Below are 19907 nucleotides of genomic sequence, written 5' to 3'. Positions count from 1 at the left end.
CAGACGGTGATGAAAGAGCGCTGATAGATGGACTGACGTTGCAAGAGACGCAGCGAGAGGGATGACGAAAGCTCGGCTGAAGTCAGACACACAGCAGAGTGAAGAGCAGTGAGAAGGGAGTTTGATTCTTGTCGGCTTTTTTTTTTGAACACCCAACATCTACTGACTCAAGCATGAAGACGACTGTCACAGTGCAGGAGTTTATTTAGCGGAATTCACATTGGAGTTTTGTCTCAGTGTTAATTATAATCGCAGCACATACTGTAAGCCAGGAAAGTGCCACATAGGACTAATTAAAATTAAACATAACTTTGCTGTCAGGTGAAAACCTTGTATGTCCAAACTAGTTTTTCAGGAAATGAAAAAAAGGATAATTTGAAAACATTTTATTGAGCTATTTACTTAAGACAAAGTCAAATAAAATTGCCCGGTCACTGTTTAAATATATGTAAAAACCTACAGACAGATGTAACAAGTGAACAATTGAATTGATTTATGGAAAGAAAGAAAGAAAGAAAAAAGACAAAATATCGAGATACAAGGTTTCTGCCCGACAGCAACAATAAGTAGAAATGCCTTAGTAGAAACTACCGTGGGTTCACGCAGTGGGTGTGCTTGGTGTGTGGGAGTGTAGCTTCAGGGTTGCAGCGGGGGAAATTAGGAACAATGAGCTATTGGACATGAATAGTGACGGCCTACTATTATTTTTAATTGAATACAGCCAACAGGGACATACTGCAGTCTTGACATGAGCCATAATTCCAAAACAACATAATTACAACATGTTTTTTGGAAAGTTGCGGCAGTCACAGTTGCTTTTGTTTCCACATTTCCTGAACTGAATGTAAACACATAACTCTATTTGGCTCAGACTTTGCCCATAAGTTAACTTTTTGTCCTCACTGCCACAGGAAATACCGTGTGAACTAATAAAAAGGTGGCGCACTCCTTAATGGAATGGTCAGCGGCATGATAGTCATGTTAGGAAAGAGTCCTACACTAAAGTGATAGACTGCATTAGTCAAGGCAGCTTCTGACTGTGGCAGATGGGCACTAACAGGGAGAAAATTAAGATTATAATTTGTTTTATCCTTTTGACTTCATAAATATAGACCCATGAGAACATTGTGATCCATGAGTCTCTAAATACAAGCATGATGTAAAAGCTCTTGATACCCAGAGACAAACAGATGCTTAGAGTCTGCATGCACTTTGGAAGTTCAGCATGCACGATGATGAATAGCCAATGCTGGTTGGTAAACACGCATTCCCATAATTCCATATATATGGCGCCGAGCACACAAGCAGTCTTAACCACTTCATTAACTTTTAATTTCCCATTTGAGTAAGTCCGAAAATAGAATGTTGTGACTTTTGTCTGATGTTTGTTGACTGCCATGAGATGGGAAGAAAAAACGACATTACGACATCTGTGCAATAGGAGATAATATCTTGCAAGTTATATATACCACTCTGTCAGTGTGTGCACTCTATAATATGACATGTTATGCACTACTTAATGGTTTGGCATGCATCACTCAGTTATGATGGTTTTATTGCTGTTTTAGGCTATATTTACAGTGCTACATTTTGGTTTTTAACCCTCCTGTTGTCCTCGGGTCCCATTTTCAAAAAGTTTCTGTGGAAACTCATGTGGATGGTTCCATACAACCATTACTCTTTACAAGTAAAATAAATTATCAATTCACTACTTTCATTGAATTTGGGTGTGTTATTCAATTTTATAGCGACAAAAGTGACAAAAAATGTTGGAAAAAACAAAAAAAACAAGACAGACAAATCGACGAAAACATCGGAAATTTGTGACAAAAAAAATTGGAAAGAAGTGACTACATTTTTTGAAAAAAGTCACAAAAACGTCACAAAAAAATAGACATAAATACATAAAGACATAAACAGGAGGCAGCATGTATACTCCACCCTTTGCTGGTAGTTGCCATGGTAACGTTAGTGGTTTAGTCTCGGAGAACGAGACGTCCAGACCGTTTAGACCCAATCACACAAGCCTGCAGATTTCAAACCAAAACAGGGTCAGAAGTGTTTTGAAATGTCTCTGGTTTAGGGGCTCGGAAACGCCAGAGCAGGGGGAATGAGAGGTGTAAACGTAGCAAAAGATATTAATTTTTAAACCAAAACGTCGCAGTGTAAATGTAGCCTTAGACTTAGAGACTTCAATACCAGCACTGAATTTTGGCTGCCAACAGCTTCAAACCAAAACTATTGACAGCGGCTCTAAAAACTCAATATTTCTTAAATCTGATGATTTCAAAGTAACCTCACCGCCTCACCAGTCCTCACTGTCTCTTTCTTTCTCTCCATCTAGAGCTAATAGATGGGACCCCCACCTTGAAAATCAACCACGGCTCTGGCACAGTGGTGCTACAGTTGCCAGGCAACGTGAACGTGGCAGACAGGCGGTGGCATCGGCTGGATGTCCGCAGCAACAGCAAGGTTTGACGCTTCACCCATTTAACACCAACCACTATTGATGTAGCCATTTAGCAAATAAGCTCTGAGTATATTCACACGGAGCAACACTGGCAGATGAAAAACATGTTGTTTTTTTCTTTCAGTTTCACACACTCAATTTCATCACTAAGATCAAGAAATGTTTTCCTGCATTAGACTTTTTTTAAATGGAAATTAGATGTCAAGCACTTTCAAAACAAACGGCATTCATATGAACAGCTTAATTGATGCTTTTCACAACCATATTAGCTAAGACGTGCTGCTTACTTATCCAAGGAAAGAAATTAAAGGTTGCGCCTGTTGAGTTTTTCTAGTGATTATCCACAGTATGCTTGTCATCCAGAAGAGTTCAGGTGCATTCCAGCTGTGTTTATTTAAATACCTCTTTATATTCTTTGAGATTGCGCGTAGGCACAAATGCCACTTTAAAGTAGAGGACACACCACTAACACAATGTGGCTGTGGTGTTGAACTTCACCTGTGATGGCTTGATGAACACTTACTGAACATCCACCCACACCTCTGGCCTCAGTTTGACATCAAGTCATGCAGTCCGCATGTAGGTTTGAAAGTATCTGGGTTTTGCCGCTAGATTTATAATTGGAAATGATGTGTTGCAAACATCTTGAATGCATCTTTAATACAGTGTAGATGTATCAAGGTACATAGTAAAAACTGAAATCTAGTTGGGATGTGACTGGAAAAGACAACTCAACTTTGGATGACTTTAGTGATGCTTTTGTAAAAACTGATATGTTGTTTATGTTGCTGTAGCAATGTCTTCGGTATCCTAGACACTGAGTACGTTTACATGCACACCAACATTCCACTATTATTCCGATAACAATATTCCGAATTCGATACAGGTCATGTAAACAGCATATGTTTTTGGATGTTTGGATATTCCGAATAAGGCCTTTTTCTGAATTTAGCATTTTCCGATTAAGACATGTGGGATATTTCGGTATTATTCTGGTTTTTAAAGCATTCTTTGGACATGTATACAGCGCATTCATAATAGCTAACAAGGCTGCAGTAGAGATGCACGCCCAAAAGAAAAGAAGGAGAAACACAGCTGCTTTTAAACATTATCAGAGACTTGGATATCAACAGGTTTTTGGATGTGTGCAAACATTGCAACGTCGACCTTTTCAAGAAGCTGGTTAAAGGAATGAAAGAGAGAGGCTGTGTTCGCACAGTCGAACAAGTCCGCCACCGCTGGTAAACTTAGAAAAAAATCCTATTTTGCACAGCTAAACACAGTAAACGGGAATATTAGTAGAATATTCCCTTTCATTAGCCATGTAAACAGCTAAGTCGGAATATCGTCTTTTTCGGAATAAGGGAAAAAAACTGCATATTATGCGCATGTAAATGTAGTCAATGTAAGGATGAAATGTGACTCTCCTGCTTTGTCTGACACTGTCCACTGGGGGAAATCAACAACAAGGGGCAATGTTACTTTTGGTCAATGTTTGATGCCACAATTCCTCTTAATGTGTAATTCTGATTCAAACGTTCCATCCAAGAGAAAAGAATATGCATTACTTGGTTACAATTCCAACTCGAGTTTCGCCCGTTGTCTTTCACTTTCCCTTTTAGCTTTTAGTTGTTCTTGGTTTAATTTCCTGCTTTTCTTTGATAGCCCTGCCCCGGTATCAGCCATAACTACAACAGATAAAATAACATTAAAATACAATTAAGCCTATATAAAGAAATCTCCTGCTACCTTTTACCTGGCTGGATACAATAACGCTGGCTTTTCCGGTGTTCAGCCGAAATCTGTGACCCGTCAGCATGTGTTGCTGTAGCGCTGTCTACCTGCCGTAAATCATTTTGTGACTTTGCGGGAAAAATCGTACCCGCGCAGAGGCATTACTAAAAACTATATAAAACTAGCGTTCTTTTAACTGTTAGTCCCGTTTGCTGTTACAGGTCATTTATGATCATCAGATAAAAAAAATTACACAGTTTCAGAAACATTCAAAAGTTGCGTATAGTCACTTTAAATAAAATCTGGCCAGGGAACGTGCTGCACATGGATCAGGGCATTCTGAGTTTCCCCAACCTTGGAGTAATAATTGTTTGATTGCGTCAAACATGAACAACATGTCATCAAACTAAATGTTCTTGGAGTAATTACATTATTAGTGATTTCTGACATTGTTGTGAACAATTAACATAATCACATTTCTATCCATTGTAACCTTAAAGCTGAGGTTCCAAAATGATTTCATGTCACGGATTTCAAATGTCACCCATTGCAACACTATTTGATAGGATTATTAGGGACCCAAATGGGGAAGATGTTAGTTGGTGATTTAGTATTGCAGAACTGTCTGCACTGCAAAGTACAAAGGGAGACAATAGCGGTGTGAGATGAATTATTGCAATGGCCCTCCTTTGGCATTCTCTACTTAGGCTCATTTCAAGTGAATTAAATTAGAGTGAAATTACGCTAATCTTCATTTGACTGAGGACCGCCTGGAGCTCTTCAGCTTCAAGGACTCACACATAACCACAGCATTATAGTTCTTACACCTCTTAAATATCAAGAAGACGGACACTGATGCTATTTATTAGTCTTTGATGTGACCGAGCCTGAAAGCTTCGAGCCTCACAGTTCCACTTAAAGCTTAGGACACTTTAAAGCAGCTGGACTGGCTGGACCCTGTTCTGGGGAAACTAATCATAACTAATCGTAACATTGCCAGTTCTATCTCCACAACGCTGTGATGTACACCCCACATACATTCTATGTGTGGAGTAGTTAACTGTTCACACAATACAGTAACGTGAGCTGTTGAATCACCTGGATACATGGTAATTTGCTTTTAATTTGCACGTAATTTGATTTTACCAGTGTATCGCCGTGTGTACTATGTCCACAGCAATCCCACCAATCGGTCCCAATACGTCCCAGTTAGAGAGTAAATGCCGCAAACATATTCTTTGTAAATCGTTACAATCATTCCACAAAAGAACCAAGCAGGCCTGCCTTGTTGCACGATCCAAATCTTTTGTAAAACTTGCCATTTTCAGCGTGTAGCTTGCTAGCTCCAAGGTTGTTGTTGTTTCCTGAAGCGAACAGAGTTTGAGAACGGCAACACACGGAGAGCGGAAGGTGAGGGACATTGTGTCAGGCAATTATCCTGGAAATGAACTTCTATTGATCCAGACTACATCATAACATAGATAAGGCCCACCACAGTAAAAGCCCAGGACTGAGTAAGAATTGTGTCAGAACTTTGCAAAAATAAAAGCCTTTTTTCTGTTCAGCACCATCAAAAGCTTCTTCAAAAACTAAAAACTGAACAATCACACTCATGACACACTTGAATTTGCTTAATTTAACTGGTTACTCAAAGACCCCTCCAAAAAAAATTGTGTAGACTAACCATTTTAATAATGCCTTCAGAAACCTTGTCTTTCCATAAGTCGGCCAGTGAAATGTGAGTGAAATGTTGTCCGTTACCAAACTGTTCAATGCACACCATCCACACAATCACTGTGACGGAACGGCATCTGTTTTGTTCATCTTTTTTATTTGTTTTATTTCCCTTGCATGTAAAGGAAATAACAGATTCACCTTAACACATGCATAAACACAGAGTACATTTGCTCGCTATTGAGATTGAGGGCAGCCAAACGGATGCATGAATGCACCAAGACTTAAAGGGGTGATAGAATGATTATATAGGGTATTTCACACTGTTCCTTAAGGTCTCCTAATAGGGTATGTAACATTGGTTGGGCTGAAAATGTCCCAGTTGCTGTTTCCTTTTCTGCAACCTGTGGAATGTCTCTATTTGGAATGACAGCTTTTCTTCCAAATATGGTATACTCATGAATATTTAGATGAGCTGCGCGCTGATTGGTTGCGGAACCACATACACATACATTGGAGACAAGACAGCAGGTCTCATATTTCAGACACTGCAACGTTATACATTGTTTGTCTGCTATTTTGTTATTAAATTCACTTTTTGAGTCTTTTTTATGTAGGAAATCAACTATATAAAGCACAAATATGGGCCGTTTTACGAAAATTGATGGCTAATTGCAAATTTGGTAAGACGTGTTTGACTTCAGGAGCTCCAGACAGTCTGACGAGAAAGCGGGAGCCTGCTGGGCTCCATACCCAGGGGAAAGTCACCGTTTCTGGGTTACTGGACTACCGGGGCTCGGGGCTGGCCGGCTGCCAGCTGCTGGCATAACTATAGTATATTTACAGTTTGAATTTCGTCACGACATGTATATCACAGCTACCCTAAGGTTTTATCAAAGCTAACACTTTTGTCCGATTTCAATTTAAGGCATTTTTGTGAATTTGAGGGGTCTCCTTAGGAGGAGCTGCTAGCTCTCATTGATAGAGCTCCCCAGCTCACTCGCGGACAAGAGGCGTTTATTTCCCCGATCGTTTGTTTAAATAACTCAACACACATATCCATTATAAGATTAACTGTAAGAGATTGCGGGCATAACAAGCTCGCTGACCGCGCTCTCACACACCGGCCATTTAGCAGGTAGAGGGGAGCTGCAGGCCCTGGAGCTCTGTCAGGGCAGCGGCGTTTGGTAGTCCAGTAACCCAGAAACGGTGACTTTGCGCGGGTATCGAGCACCGCGGGCTGCCGGCCGTGACGGAGCTCCATCTAGCTCACAGCAGGCCTGGGTCTGTGAAGGACAGGCCGGGCGGTGAGGCAGCAACCCAGGTAGCACCGACACACAGTCGTGTGTGTACGTGTATCAATTTTTGTAAAACGGCCCATATTTGACCTCTACATAGTTGATTTCTCGCATAAAAAAGTCTCAGAAGTGAATTTAGTGATAAAATAGCAGATGAACAATGTATACAATTTCTGAGATCTGCGCGACCTATTCAGAAGACTACCTGATCTCAGAGCAGTGGTGTAGCCTATATAAATGTTGGGGTGTGACAAAGATACAGACAAGAGCCAAATAAGGAGGAGCCACCGAGTTGACGTCAACTAGGCGGCTCGTTGAGATTTGCCCGTTTTCAGAGGAGGCAGTTTCAAATTGTGAGATGGAGATGATTGAATTGTGAGATGAGGAAAGAGGTGTCACTGGGATTTTGAGGTTCTGTGTATGTCCTATTTACCCACCAAACTGTCGTTATTAGACTATGACAAGGTAAAATCTGTTTTGCATTCTATCACCCCTTTAAGGTAATACAACAGCTCTATTCTGAATTGCATGAATGCAATAATTCAATGAGACTTGTGTTATTACAACGGGGATTATTCTGCATCACAACGTTATTATTCTAAATCACATGAGAATCTATTCATTTGTCCCAGCAGCAGCTTATTCAACCGGGCTATGCGACCTGGTTGGATAAGCTGCCGCCGTATGAACATGTGAGATCAAAAGCAGCAAGGACAGAGCTGCTGTCTGTAGATTTACTGTATGATTCAGCAGCCAAGAATCTAGCCATGAGCAGCATTTTTATAAAGTTTAGCCACGTATCAGATATTACTTAACCATTGCATTTGTTTTTGCGGTACAGTACATGCACAACATAAAACGATACACTGTAAAAAACCAACAACACAAAAAAAAAAGTGGTTTTGAGACCTGTAGAGAACTGAATAATGTTAGTGTATACAGTATGTATCTATGTTTAATCCTGTAAACAACCATTATTTATGTTGCTATTGAGCAATAGGCTGGCACAGCACGTATCAGCTGCTGTTTCCCCGGCACATTTGCTGTACCTCCTGTTGATGCTAGTGTTAAAGGAAAATTAAAAGCCTGAAGTGGCAAACATGCCTCTCTCATATTAAAGACATAAAATCATGCCTACACCCACAAGGAACGTTAATTATTGAGGAGGGTCAGGGCCCCATGTGAAAAATGTATTTGAGTTCTGAGTTTTAAAAAAATGTCAGAATTCTAAGTGTTGTTGTTCTTTAAAGTCAAAATTTTGACTTTAAACTCCAATACATTTTAACTTGTGGCCCTAATCCTCTTCTGTAGTTAATTGTATGGTTTTATTGTCATATTTTGGTGTGACAAATTATATAGTTCAGTCGTCGTCAGGAAACTCCCCTCACTCTGACAGCTGTTTCAGGGTCTTTAAATAAGTCACTGTCCAGGGGAACTCCCTCAGTCGTCCCCCGCAGTGTAACATCGCCTACTTTAGAATATTCTCTTGTCCATCTCCCTTTACTGCCTCCCATCTAATTCCTGGAGCATTTTGCTTTAGAAGGACGTTTTTAGCATCCAGCTTCATGTAAAACCATTCATTCTTTAGCTCTATCACAGTACTGCTCTCGGTTACACTTTACTCGAAGGTATCTAAGAATGACATGACAACAAGTCATAACCGTTTATGACATTAGTAAGTGTCATCCGTTTTTTGTCATGACAAGTTATGGTTAGGGTTAGGGTGATTTTGGTGCCAATAATTGTTTTTAGGAAGTGTCAGGTAAGCTTTCAAATGGACCACATTCCCAGCCCAAAAGTCATTTGCAGTCCTTTAAATGACCATATACTGTTATAATACCACCTTGTGTGTGGGCCTACTGTGAGCTGTAATGTTCTGTATGTAAATGTCCAAACAAATTAGATGTGTGATTGATCCTGTAATGCTTTAATGTTACCTGTTTTTCTAGCACAGATGTTACTATTTATGGAAGAATCTTCAATGCGAGTTAGAGCTTAGATCGGCCCAAAAAAATCAAGCCCGAACCTACCCGAGCACGTTGCGTCCGAGCCCGGCCCGGCCCGACACATTAACTGTAATTATGAGCCCGAGCCCGATTTAATACCCGACAATTTTTTAATACGTGGGCCATTATAACTGACGTTCTCAACTACAATTCAGAGTTGTTTGAACTACAGAAATCTGTTTAGAATAATACAACAAGGACGAAGCCTGTAAACTGCGCTGTTTGTTTAGAATGGAACGGATCGCAAATGATCTGAATGAAGAAACGTAAAAAAAACAAAAAAACAATGATGAACAACATATTGTTGTCACTGCCCACGACTTGTTTAAACTGCTTCCATACCTCCGACTTTCCTCCACACTTGCTCAAAGTTAATTCTCCTGTTTTTCTTTTTTTCTTTACATCTTCAAGCTCCCGGTGTGATGCGTGCGAGAGGAGGAGACTCTGCGCATGAAGTGCTGCATTTTGTAACTGCAGCCTAACTTTTGTACACATTTGTTACTTTTATATAGCCTATATATATATTTATAATATTTCTGATTATGGCATAGCTTTCTCCCCACCCAAATAGGATAATAAGGTAATGGATAAAAAAAAATAAAAAATTACTTGATCAAGGGTCCGGCCCGGGCCCGGCCCGAACTCGGGCCGAGAATCTAAACTCTAATGCAAGTTAACCAGTGGATGGAATAAATTGCTTTAGCTGTTTAGAAATAGGTTGTCATGGCTTCTGCTTAACTGCCCCCTTCCTTTTTACTTGTAAATACACCAATGGCGTGATTATTGGAGTCTTGTTTTTTTGTAAGTTCCTTAACAGGAAAAAAAGCAGGCAGCAGCAGCGTTATATGAACTAATGTATGAAATGTGAGTCAGAGAGGCAGCTCCCAATAGTCCATCCATCCATCCATCTTCGTCCGCTTATCCGGTCTCGGGTCGCGGGGGTAGCAGCTCCAGCAGGGGACCCCAAACTTCCCTTTCCCGAGCCACATTAACCAGCTCCGACTGGGGGATCCCAAGGCGTTCCCAGGCCAGGTTAGAGATATAATCCCTCCACCTAGTCCTGGGTCTTCCCCGAGGCCTCCTCCCAGCTGGACGTGCCTGGAACACCTCCCTAGGGAGGCGCCCAGGGGGCATCCTTACCAGATGCCCGAACCACCTCAACTGGCTCCTTTCGACGCGAAGGAGCAGCGGCTCTACTCCGAGCTCCTCACGGATGACTGAGCTTCTCACCCTATCTCTAAGGGAGACACCAGCCACCCTCCTGAGGAAACCCATTTCGGCCGCTTGTACCCTGGATCTCGTTCTTTCGGTCATGACCCAACCTTCATGACCATAGGTGAGGGTAGGAACGAAAACGGACCGGTAGATCGAGAGCTTTGCCTTCTGGCTCAGCTCTCTTTTCGTCACAACGGTGCGATAAATTGAATGTAATACCGCACCCGCTGCGCCGATTCTCCGACCAATCTCCCGCTCCATTGTTCCCTCACTCGCGAACAAGACTCCAAGGTACTTGAACTCCTTCACTTGGGGTAAGGACTCATTCCCTACCTGGAGAAGGCACTCCATCGGTTTCCTGCTGAGAACCATGGCCTCCGATTTAGAGGTGCTGATCCTCATCCCAGCCGCTTCACACTCGGCTGCGAACCGATCCAGTGAGTGCTGAAGGTCACAGGCCGATGATGCCATCAGGACCACATCATCTGCAAAAAGCAGCGATGAGATCCCCAGCCCACCGAACTGCAACCCCTCTCCACCCCGACTACGCCTCGATATCCTGTCCATAAATACTACAAACAGGATTGGTGACAAAGCGCAGCCCTGGCGGAGGCCAACTCTCACCTGAAATGAGTCCGACTTACTGCCGAGAACCCGGCCACAGCTCTCGCTTTGGTTGTACAGAGATTGGATGGCCCTGAGAAGGGACCCCCTCACCCCATACTCTCGCAGCACCTCCCACAGTATCTCCCGGGGGACCCGGTCATAGGCCTTCTCCAGATCCACAAAGCACATGTAGACCAGTTGGGCATACTCCCAGGCTCCCTCCAGGATCCTTGCGAGAGTAAAGATCTGGTCCGTTGTTCCACGACCAGGACGGAATCCGCATTGTTCCTCTTCAACCTGAGGTTCGACTATCGACCGAACCCTCCTTTCCTGCACCTTGGAGAAGACTTTACCAGGGAGGCTGAGAAGTGTGATACCCCTATAATTGGCACACACCCACTGGTCCCCCTTTTTGAAAAGGGGAACCACCACCCCGGTCTGCCACTCCTTAGGCAGCGTCCCAGACTTCCACGCAATGTTGAAGAGGCATGTCAACCAAGACAACCCCTCCACACCCAGAGCTTTAAGCATTTCTGGACGGATCTCATCAATCCCTGGGGCTTTGCCACTGTGGAGTTGTTTAACTACCTCAGCAACTTCCACCAGGGAAATTGACGACAATCCCCTATCATCCTCCAGCTCTGCCTCTACCATAGAGGGCGTATTAGTCGGATTTAGGAGTTCCTCAAAGTGCTCCTTCCACCGCCCTATTACCTCCTCAGTTGAGGTCAACAGCGTCCCATCCTTACTGTACACAGCTTGGATGGTTCCCCGCTTCCCCCTCCTGAGGTGGCGAACGGTTTTCCAGAAGCACCTTGGTGCCGACCGAAAGTCCTTCTCCATGTCTTCTCCGAACTTTTCCCACACCCGCTGCTTTGCCTCTTTCACGGCAGAGGCTGCAGCCCTTCGGGCCCTTCGGTACCTTGCCACTGCCTCCGGAGTCCTCTGGGATAACATATCCCGGAAAGACTCCTTCTTCAGTCGGACGGCTTCCCTGACCACCAGTGTCCACCACGGTGTTCGTGGGTTACCGCCCCTTGAGGCACCTAAGACCCTACGACCACAGCTCCTCGCCGCAGCTTCAGCAATGGAAACTTTGAACATTGTCCACTCGGGTTCAATGCGCCCAGCCTCCACAGGGATGCACGAAAAGCTCCACCGGAGGTGTGAGTTGAAAGTCTGTCGGACAGGGGCCTCCTCCAGACGTTCCCAATTTACCCGCACTACCCGTTTGGGCTTACCAGGTCTGTCCAGAGTCTTCCCCCACCCTCTGACCCAACTCACCACCAGATGGTGATCGGTTGACAGCTCTGCCCCTCTCTTCACCCGAGTGTCCAAAACATACGGCCTCAGATCAGATGAAACGATTATAAAATCGATCATTGACCTTTGGCCTAGGGTGCTCTGGTACCAAGTACACTTATGAGCATCCCTATGTTCGAACATGGTGTTCGTTATAGACAATCAATGACTAGCACAGAAGTCCAACAACAAACAACCACTCTGGTTTAGATCAGGGAGGCCGTTCTCCCAATCACGCCTCTCCATGTGTCTCCATCATTGCCCACGTGCGCGTTGAAGTCCCCCAGCAGAACTATGGAGTCCCCCTACTGGAGCCCCATATAGGACTCCACTCAAGGTCTCCAAGAAGGCCGAATACTCCGAACTCTTGTTTGGTGCATATGCACAAACAACAGTCAGAGTTTTCCCCCCCACAACCGCAGGCGTAGGGAGGCGACCCTCTCGTCCACCGGGGTAAACTCCAACCTAGCGGCGCTCAGCCGGGGGCTTGTGAGTATCCCCACACCCGCCCGGCGCCTCACACCCTGGGCAACTCCGGAGAAGAAAAGAGTCCAACCCCTATCCAGGAGTATGGTTCCAGAACCGAGACTGTGCGTAGAGGTAAGCCCCACCAGATCTAACCGGTAGCGCTCCACCTCCCGCACCAGTTCCGGCTCCTTCCCCCACAGAGAGGTGACATTCCACGTCCCCAGAGCCAGCGTCTGCTGCCCGGGTCTGGTCCGTCGAGGCCCCTGACCTTCACTGCCACCCATGTGGCAGCGCACCCGACCCCAGCGGTTCCTCCCACAGGTGGTGGGCCCATGGGATGGAGAGATGGATGCCACGTAGCTTTTTCGGGCTGTGCCCGGCAGGGCTCCGTGGCAAACCCGGCCACCAGACGCTCGCTGACGAGCCCTCCATCTGGGCCTGGCTCCAGATGGGGGCCCCAGGCTTCCTCCGGGCAGGGTCACTCCATCTCTTCCTCGGTCACTCATAGGGTTTTTGAACCATTCTTTGTCTGGCCCCTCACCTGAGACCACTTTGCCTTGGGAGACCCTACCAGGAGCACAAAGCTCCAGACAACAAAGCCCTCAGGTTCATAGGGACACACAAACCTCTCCACCACGATAAGGTGATGGTTCCAGGAGAGCTCCCAATAGTGATAATGGTAAAAAAGCACTTGACAGCCATGGGGGGGTACACTCATTATAATAACACAGATAGGGTCTTTATTAATGCATGAGGTTTCTCTGGAAACATTAGTTCTACAGCATTAGGGCTGCGTGATATGAGGAAAATATGCGATAACGTTGAATATGGCCATAACGAATTACCTGCAATAAATAATTAATATTTAAAAATGCACCCAGCTGTACCTTTGTGCTGCTGTCAGTATACTGCTAAAATACAAAAAAACTGCATGTTGAATGAAAAACCTGACAGGAAATTATCTCCAACATTTTTTTATTGAACACACTGAACATCGAACTGAACACAAAAGGCACTGTTAAAATACTCTCTTTCAACTAACTAAACAATCCCTGAGTGTCTTTCGTGATGCGTCACAGTCTTTTGCGATGTGTTCATGGCGCAACTTGATATCGTAATGACGACAAAAAACGACTTATTGTGCAGCCTCTATAAAGCGTGTCCGTGTTTTTGTGTGCTCTCCAGGAAGTGCGTTTCACCCTGGATCGCTGTTCAGGGGCGGCGGTGATGGAAACGGAAGGACTAGGCAGCTGGTTGACCACCGAGGACCACTCTTCCTGTGAAGTGTTGGGCGTTACACCCAACACTGATAGGTACACACACCGGAACACACACACACATACCCACCTCTATTTCTGACGTTATATGTGTGGGGATGCATAGGGGATAGTGTATCAATGTTATTTCATTGATTTTATTTATTTTAAATATTATAGTCATTATTTGGACAATGATATGGTTGTACAATATGATTGCTTATATTTATATTTTAAAGTCTGCCATACAATGTTGATTTGATATAATACAATTGATATGAGACCATTTCAAATACACAATCAGTTACATTTATATCAACTCACTTAAAACAACTAAAATATGATTTGACAGTTTTATTACTGACATTTTTTCTTACATTAAATGAAATCTATTTTTTTTAATAAAAAAAATGGAACTTCAGTTGAGCACATGTTGCAAATGTTTTTCATTAGTTAACTTAAAGCACCCTTGATGACCTTTTAATTATTGCCATGGGGATTTCAAGATAAAGGCGTATTAAAGATGATGTGTATCAATGTTTTCACTTGATCACTGAATACATCATTACACCCCTACTGTTTACCAGCAAAGATCATGCAACAGGGTGACAATCATGAAAGGGCTAAGGGCAAATGTTTGTTCCATATTATTGTACACTAGTAATAGGGGTGTAAGAAAAAATCGATACACTTGAGTATCGCAATATTTTATTTTGCAATACTGTATCGATTTTTTTATTGTTGATTTTTTTTTATTTTTTTTTATTTTTTTTTTTTTAGTTTACGTTAAAAAATATTCATGTAAGACCGTGGTTCACTTTATGTTGTGTTTAAACTGCCTACCGCTAGATGGCTATGCTGAGACACACCACCAGTGTCCTTGCCTAGCAGTGCCTAACAGTGCCTGACTTTTTAACAATGTAGCTATGGCTGAACTTTGGCTTACTTTAGCATATACAGATTTGCTCACTAAGAACCTGTGAACCACAATCCCAAACTGGCAGTTTGATTTTCTGTGTACTGAATTGTTTGCCTAAAGTAAACTTCTTTGACTTTTATGTACATCATGTTTTTTTTTAAATATGAGTTTTTCTAAAATTATACTTTAAAAAAATCCAAATATATCGCCTTACGCACAGTATCAAAATATATTGCAATATATTGAATCGTGACCCATGTATCGTGATACGTATCGTATCGCCAGATTCTTGAAAATACACAGCCCTAACTAATAACAATAATCAGAACATGATTTAGTTTTGCTAATAGAAAATAATTAGCCTTTTACGCTTGTGCCACACTTACTGGCCATGGGCTCACAATTATTGTTTGTCACCTGTTAATGTTCTTCACTGAGGTTTGATGACACTTGATAACTGCAATATGAGTTCTTTTTACCTTTTGATGGTATTGTGGTGTTCTCTTTAAAGCTGCAGTAACCAATACTAACAATGGTTCAGATCACTTAGTGTGATATGTAAGGGGTCGCTAGTAGCACATTTGCCCCAAAAAAACAGTATAACATGCCAATATTGTGTTTACTGCTTGTTGTGCTGCACCCAACAGCTTTTGTTTGATTCTGTGTCGAATGTTAAAAGGATTGATTAAAATTGGGTGGTTAAAAGCTAAAGCAATGGCTGCAAAAAGTGTCTTTAATAGTGTGGAGAAATCCTAATACAGGGTTCCCGCAGGGTCTTAAAAGAATAAAATAAAAAGTGTTACATTTATTATTCTAAAAATAAGTCCTTAAAAGTATTGAATTTCTTTTATAAATTATTAAATTTCTTTTACTTTGTTCTTATATTTTTTCTCGTCCTTTCGTAGGATTAAATAAATGCCTTAATGTCATGAATAAATATTGTGTGGCTAACGTTTAAATGCACTTTATTTTGTATTTTTAGTTTCACAGCATGAGAGCTCTAAATGCGACAAATATTTAATTCATTTTATGTTACAAACACACTTCACAAAAATGTTTTCTTAAATTCAGGTAACATTACTTGGAACATACTTCTTTTCTCGGGCTTAAAATCCACACAGATTTTCCATTATATGGCCGTAAGGTTAATAAAATTTGATCTTAGGTAGTTTTAAAAAGGTCTTAAAAAGTCTTAAATGTAACTTGGAGATCCCTCGGGGTACCCTGTATTAAGTTCCAATGTGTCAGAGGAACCAAAAGACAGGGATATGGCGATGCATGTATTATGTGTGCTATGAACCCTGATTGGCAGTAGTGCCTGTTTATATATATATGTGTGTGTGTGTGTGTGTGTGTGTGTGTGTGTCCATGCCTCTGTGTGTTTTAGACACCTGAACATGAGCCAGGTGCTCCAGCTCGGCGGTGTGAACGAGGACATCCCCTACATCTACCCTCAGCTTCAGCACAAACACTTCACCGGCTGCATCCGCAACCTCATCGTGGACAGCAAGGTAACACACTTGTTCACACATAACAATAAGCACACAGCCGTTATAGCACACCAGCACGCAAGCCGACCCAAACTCACGCCTGCACTCTAGCTGATAAATGGATTAAATAACAGGTTTCAACATTCACAGTAGCCATGTAAGAGCTGTTTTTTTAACTGTAAGCTCAAAACGCTTTCAAATATTACACACGTGCCCTCCAATGGTGAAATGGAATATAAACATTTCCACTCCTGCCCAAATCTGAATTCAAGTCAAGACTTTCATGTAACATTTCACTGTTCTGTTGGAGTTAAAAAGTCAAGGACTCCATGCTCAACCATGTCAATCCGAACCCAACCCCAAGAAAAGCCTAATCATTTCTTTATGAACACAGGCCTCAGGTATGATAGCCATTTGTGAACCCGCTGCCTTCTAAAGCCTACGATTTTGGTTCTATAATTTTTAGCTTTGCATCAAATAAACATATGACTAAGTGAGGAAATGTTGCCCCTGCCTATCGAGGAGTGCCTGATTTAACTGGTATTTAGACGTAAACATCCTTTCCAACTGATGCTGACAGGATAAGATGTGATAAAAATCACATGGGAGGATGACAACTTTGATGGCTGGAACATGTAATAGGGTACTTTATGTAGTTTTCAACCTGCATTGGTGTCTAAGTGAACAAAAATCTTTGACATTGGTCCAGTATTGAGCAAGAACGCTGTAAACTGCAGACACAAACCGGGCTGCAATGTAAGGGCAAATGCACATCGTCAATTTCCGTCCACTAAAAGTGCTGTTTTTGCCACTGACAGGCTCAGACTGTTAGTCAAAGTGTTTGACAACATAATGGAAAGGATCCCTACCTTTTTTAAGTAAGTAAGAGTAAGATCCTTTTTGTTTTACCAGAAACAGCCCTGAAATCGTCATTGCCAAACTCACCAGACTCCATGTAAATAATCAGTACTTTTAGCGTGTATAGAGCCAGCATATCTCCACATGTAAATGGGTGAATTAAGGGTTTATTTCAACCAAACCGGAGTGGTTGTTGTTGGAACAGTCGGAAAGACGAACTAAGACAGCTTTTAATAGTTTTATTTTGTTTCTGTCTCCTTTGAATAAAGTGTATTTTACGATGATAAAAGTACTGTTCTTCTATTCTTTTTAAAATTCTATTTGTATGTCTGGTGGGTTTGGCGATAGCAATTTCGGGGCTGTTTCATGTTAAAGTGCCCATATTATGAAAAAATCACTTTTTCTGGGATTTGGGGTGTTATGTTGTGTCTCTGGTGCTTCCACACACATACAAACTTTGAAAAAAATCCTTCCATGCTGTTTAGAGTGAGATACAGTTTCTGAATGTGTCCTGCCTTCAGTCTCTGGGTGAGCTGTTCAAAATCGGCACTGCAAACGAGCAGGCTAACCGCAACCATTAGCTCGTAGCGTTAGCGTTAGCATGCTAACATGCATGCAGCATGCTGAAAATGAGCATAATATGGCTGCTTTAAACAAATAGGAGCTTACTCTTTAACAAAAAGGTCTATCTCTGTAGGGATATAATGTTTCCCATTGACCTGCCGAATGCAGCGCGGTCTTGCTAAATACTGGACCAATTTCAAAAAGTATTGTTCTTATCAGTCACTTAGACACGAAAACACAGGAAAATAGGGTCTAGGTTGAAAAATACTGAAGTTACCCTTTAAGCTTACTGCTCAAAGTAGGTAATGTGTAAATGATCGCTCTTTTAGAAGCAATAATACATTTGTTACTTGATGCCAGTGATAATGTCTCACTCTGTGAGACTGTCTCTCTCACTGTATATGTTAGTGATTTAGGCTTAAGTTACAACTGGTATGAAGTGTGCTCTGCATTCAGCTATGCTTGCGATCTGATGATCATGGCATTTTTGCATTCTCAATGCAAAGAAGGTGAGTAGGAGGGGAGGAATAATTTTCCTATTTTATGACACTTTCAAAGGAGACAACAGAAGCTTTGACAGGTTATTTTTGCTACAGCAGTGCTTGCAGCTGCTTTGAACACTGCGGCAGCGCTTACTTCAAATTGGATAAGAGAAAGAGTACTGGTACTGTAGGAGCGGATCTTGCTGGACTCTCAGTGAAGCGAGTTTTTTTCAAATGTTCAAGTGGAGGATCTTGGATTAATGTATGCTCTTATTTTGAAATAAAGACATAAGTAGAGAGTCAAAAGCACGATAAACCCTGATATGTTTTTTTACTGCAGCCGAGGAGGACTTTAAAGCTGAGTCACATATTTTGTCTAAACCATATCTTGGCATGAACTTACAAAGCCACAAAAAAAGAAATGCATACAGCCAAGTCCAACTTCATCTGGAGCCAGACATCAGCACCAAACTTACTTTTTCTCTTCTGATAGCAATTCTGACCAAAACCTGTTCCATTTATGTATCTGTCCCTCTTGTTGCATTATTGTAATTACTTACTGTACACATACAGTATGTTTTCAATGTTAATGTTACATTGTTTTGTTTTGTCGTCGCCCAATCATGTTGTAGGGACCCATTTTTAGTCCAACAGTGAGACAAGTTTGTGTGTATGTGTATGTGAGAGCTGAAAACTAAAAACTCAATTGTTCTGATGGTTATCCTCAAACGACAAAAGTCTAGTCAGTCACTTGGCCTGTCGCTTAGTTCAAACCACTTATTTTCCTGTTCCAGTCGCTAAACAATCACAGGGCAGACACACAGACAGTCATTCACGCTCACATTCACACCTACAAACAATATAACAATTAGCCTAACCTTTTTGACTTTACTGGCTCATATTGTGGGAGGAAACCGGAGCAGCCAGAGAAAACCCTCACATGCAGGCACAGGAAGAACATGCAAACTCCACACAGAAGGGCCGTTACCGGCCGGCAGGTTCCAACCCAGAACTGTCTACTGTATCTATTCAGTAGACCTTTTAAAGCTCTATTAGGATGTTAGATGTGAATCTCAAGAGTGGGGCTATATGTTTATCCTGCTGCAATGCTAAAGGCTTGTAGTTGGTGCGGTGCACCGTAGCTGGAGGCTGCACAAACGCTATGTGCTAATGAGAGGAATCTGCACGATGTGAGTGGGCGAGAGGATAATAAATCCCCAAAGAGCAAGCAACAGTAGGCGTACTGATGATTAATAGTTGATGGACATGTTCCTGCATTGTATGATTTTTTTTATTGTTGGTCTCTTATTTTTGGTGTTGTTCTTTAGAAAGTGCTTTTGTGTCACATTCTCAGCTGTTTCACTTGAGGTGGGTGTGCCTGTGATGTGGTAAAGGTACTTGACATTGATAGACACGCTTGCTGTAACTGCATACTCTGTATGTACCTGTTTCTATGTACGTCTCCATATTTATCTGTGATTTTACTTTGGTGTCTCTTTGTATATATCCTGCGATTATCTGACTGTGTCCACTATATGTATATGTGTGTTTCCTGTGGGCATCTG

The 19907-nt window shown here is 42.2% G+C and overlaps 2 protein-coding genes across 4 annotated transcripts in view; one reads left to right on the top strand and one right to left on the bottom strand.

The window, feature by feature from the left end:
• Positions 1 to 19907, bottom strand: part of dpy19l3 (dpy-19 like C-mannosyltransferase 3) — a 616246-nt gene that overhangs the window by 454455 nt on the left and 141884 nt on the right. The gene's annotated exons all lie outside the window — the stretch shown is intronic.
• The window catches only part of si:ch211-186j3.6 (neural-cadherin), a 369843-nt gene that overhangs the window by 287542 nt on the left and 62394 nt on the right, over positions 1 to 19907 (top strand). For both annotated transcript variants that reach the window (XM_031290668.2, XM_035999800.1), the window contains exons 28-30: positions 2345 to 2472; positions 13959 to 14086; positions 16336 to 16459. In XM_031290668.2, the coding sequence (XP_031146528.2) occupies positions 2345 to 2472; positions 13959 to 14086; positions 16336 to 16459 (380 nt within the window). The remainder of the gene's footprint in view (positions 1 to 2344; positions 2473 to 13958; positions 14087 to 16335; positions 16460 to 19907) is intronic.

The sequence above is a fragment of the Sander lucioperca genome, chromosome 3 (assembly GCF_008315115.2).
Source record: "Sander lucioperca isolate FBNREF2018 chromosome 3, SLUC_FBN_1.2, whole genome shotgun sequence".
Taxonomy (NCBI): Eukaryota; Metazoa; Chordata; class Actinopteri; order Perciformes; family Percidae; genus Sander; species Sander lucioperca.
The sequence above is the reverse complement of the archived record's forward strand: the minus strand, read 5'-3'. Positions and strand labels throughout refer to the sequence as shown.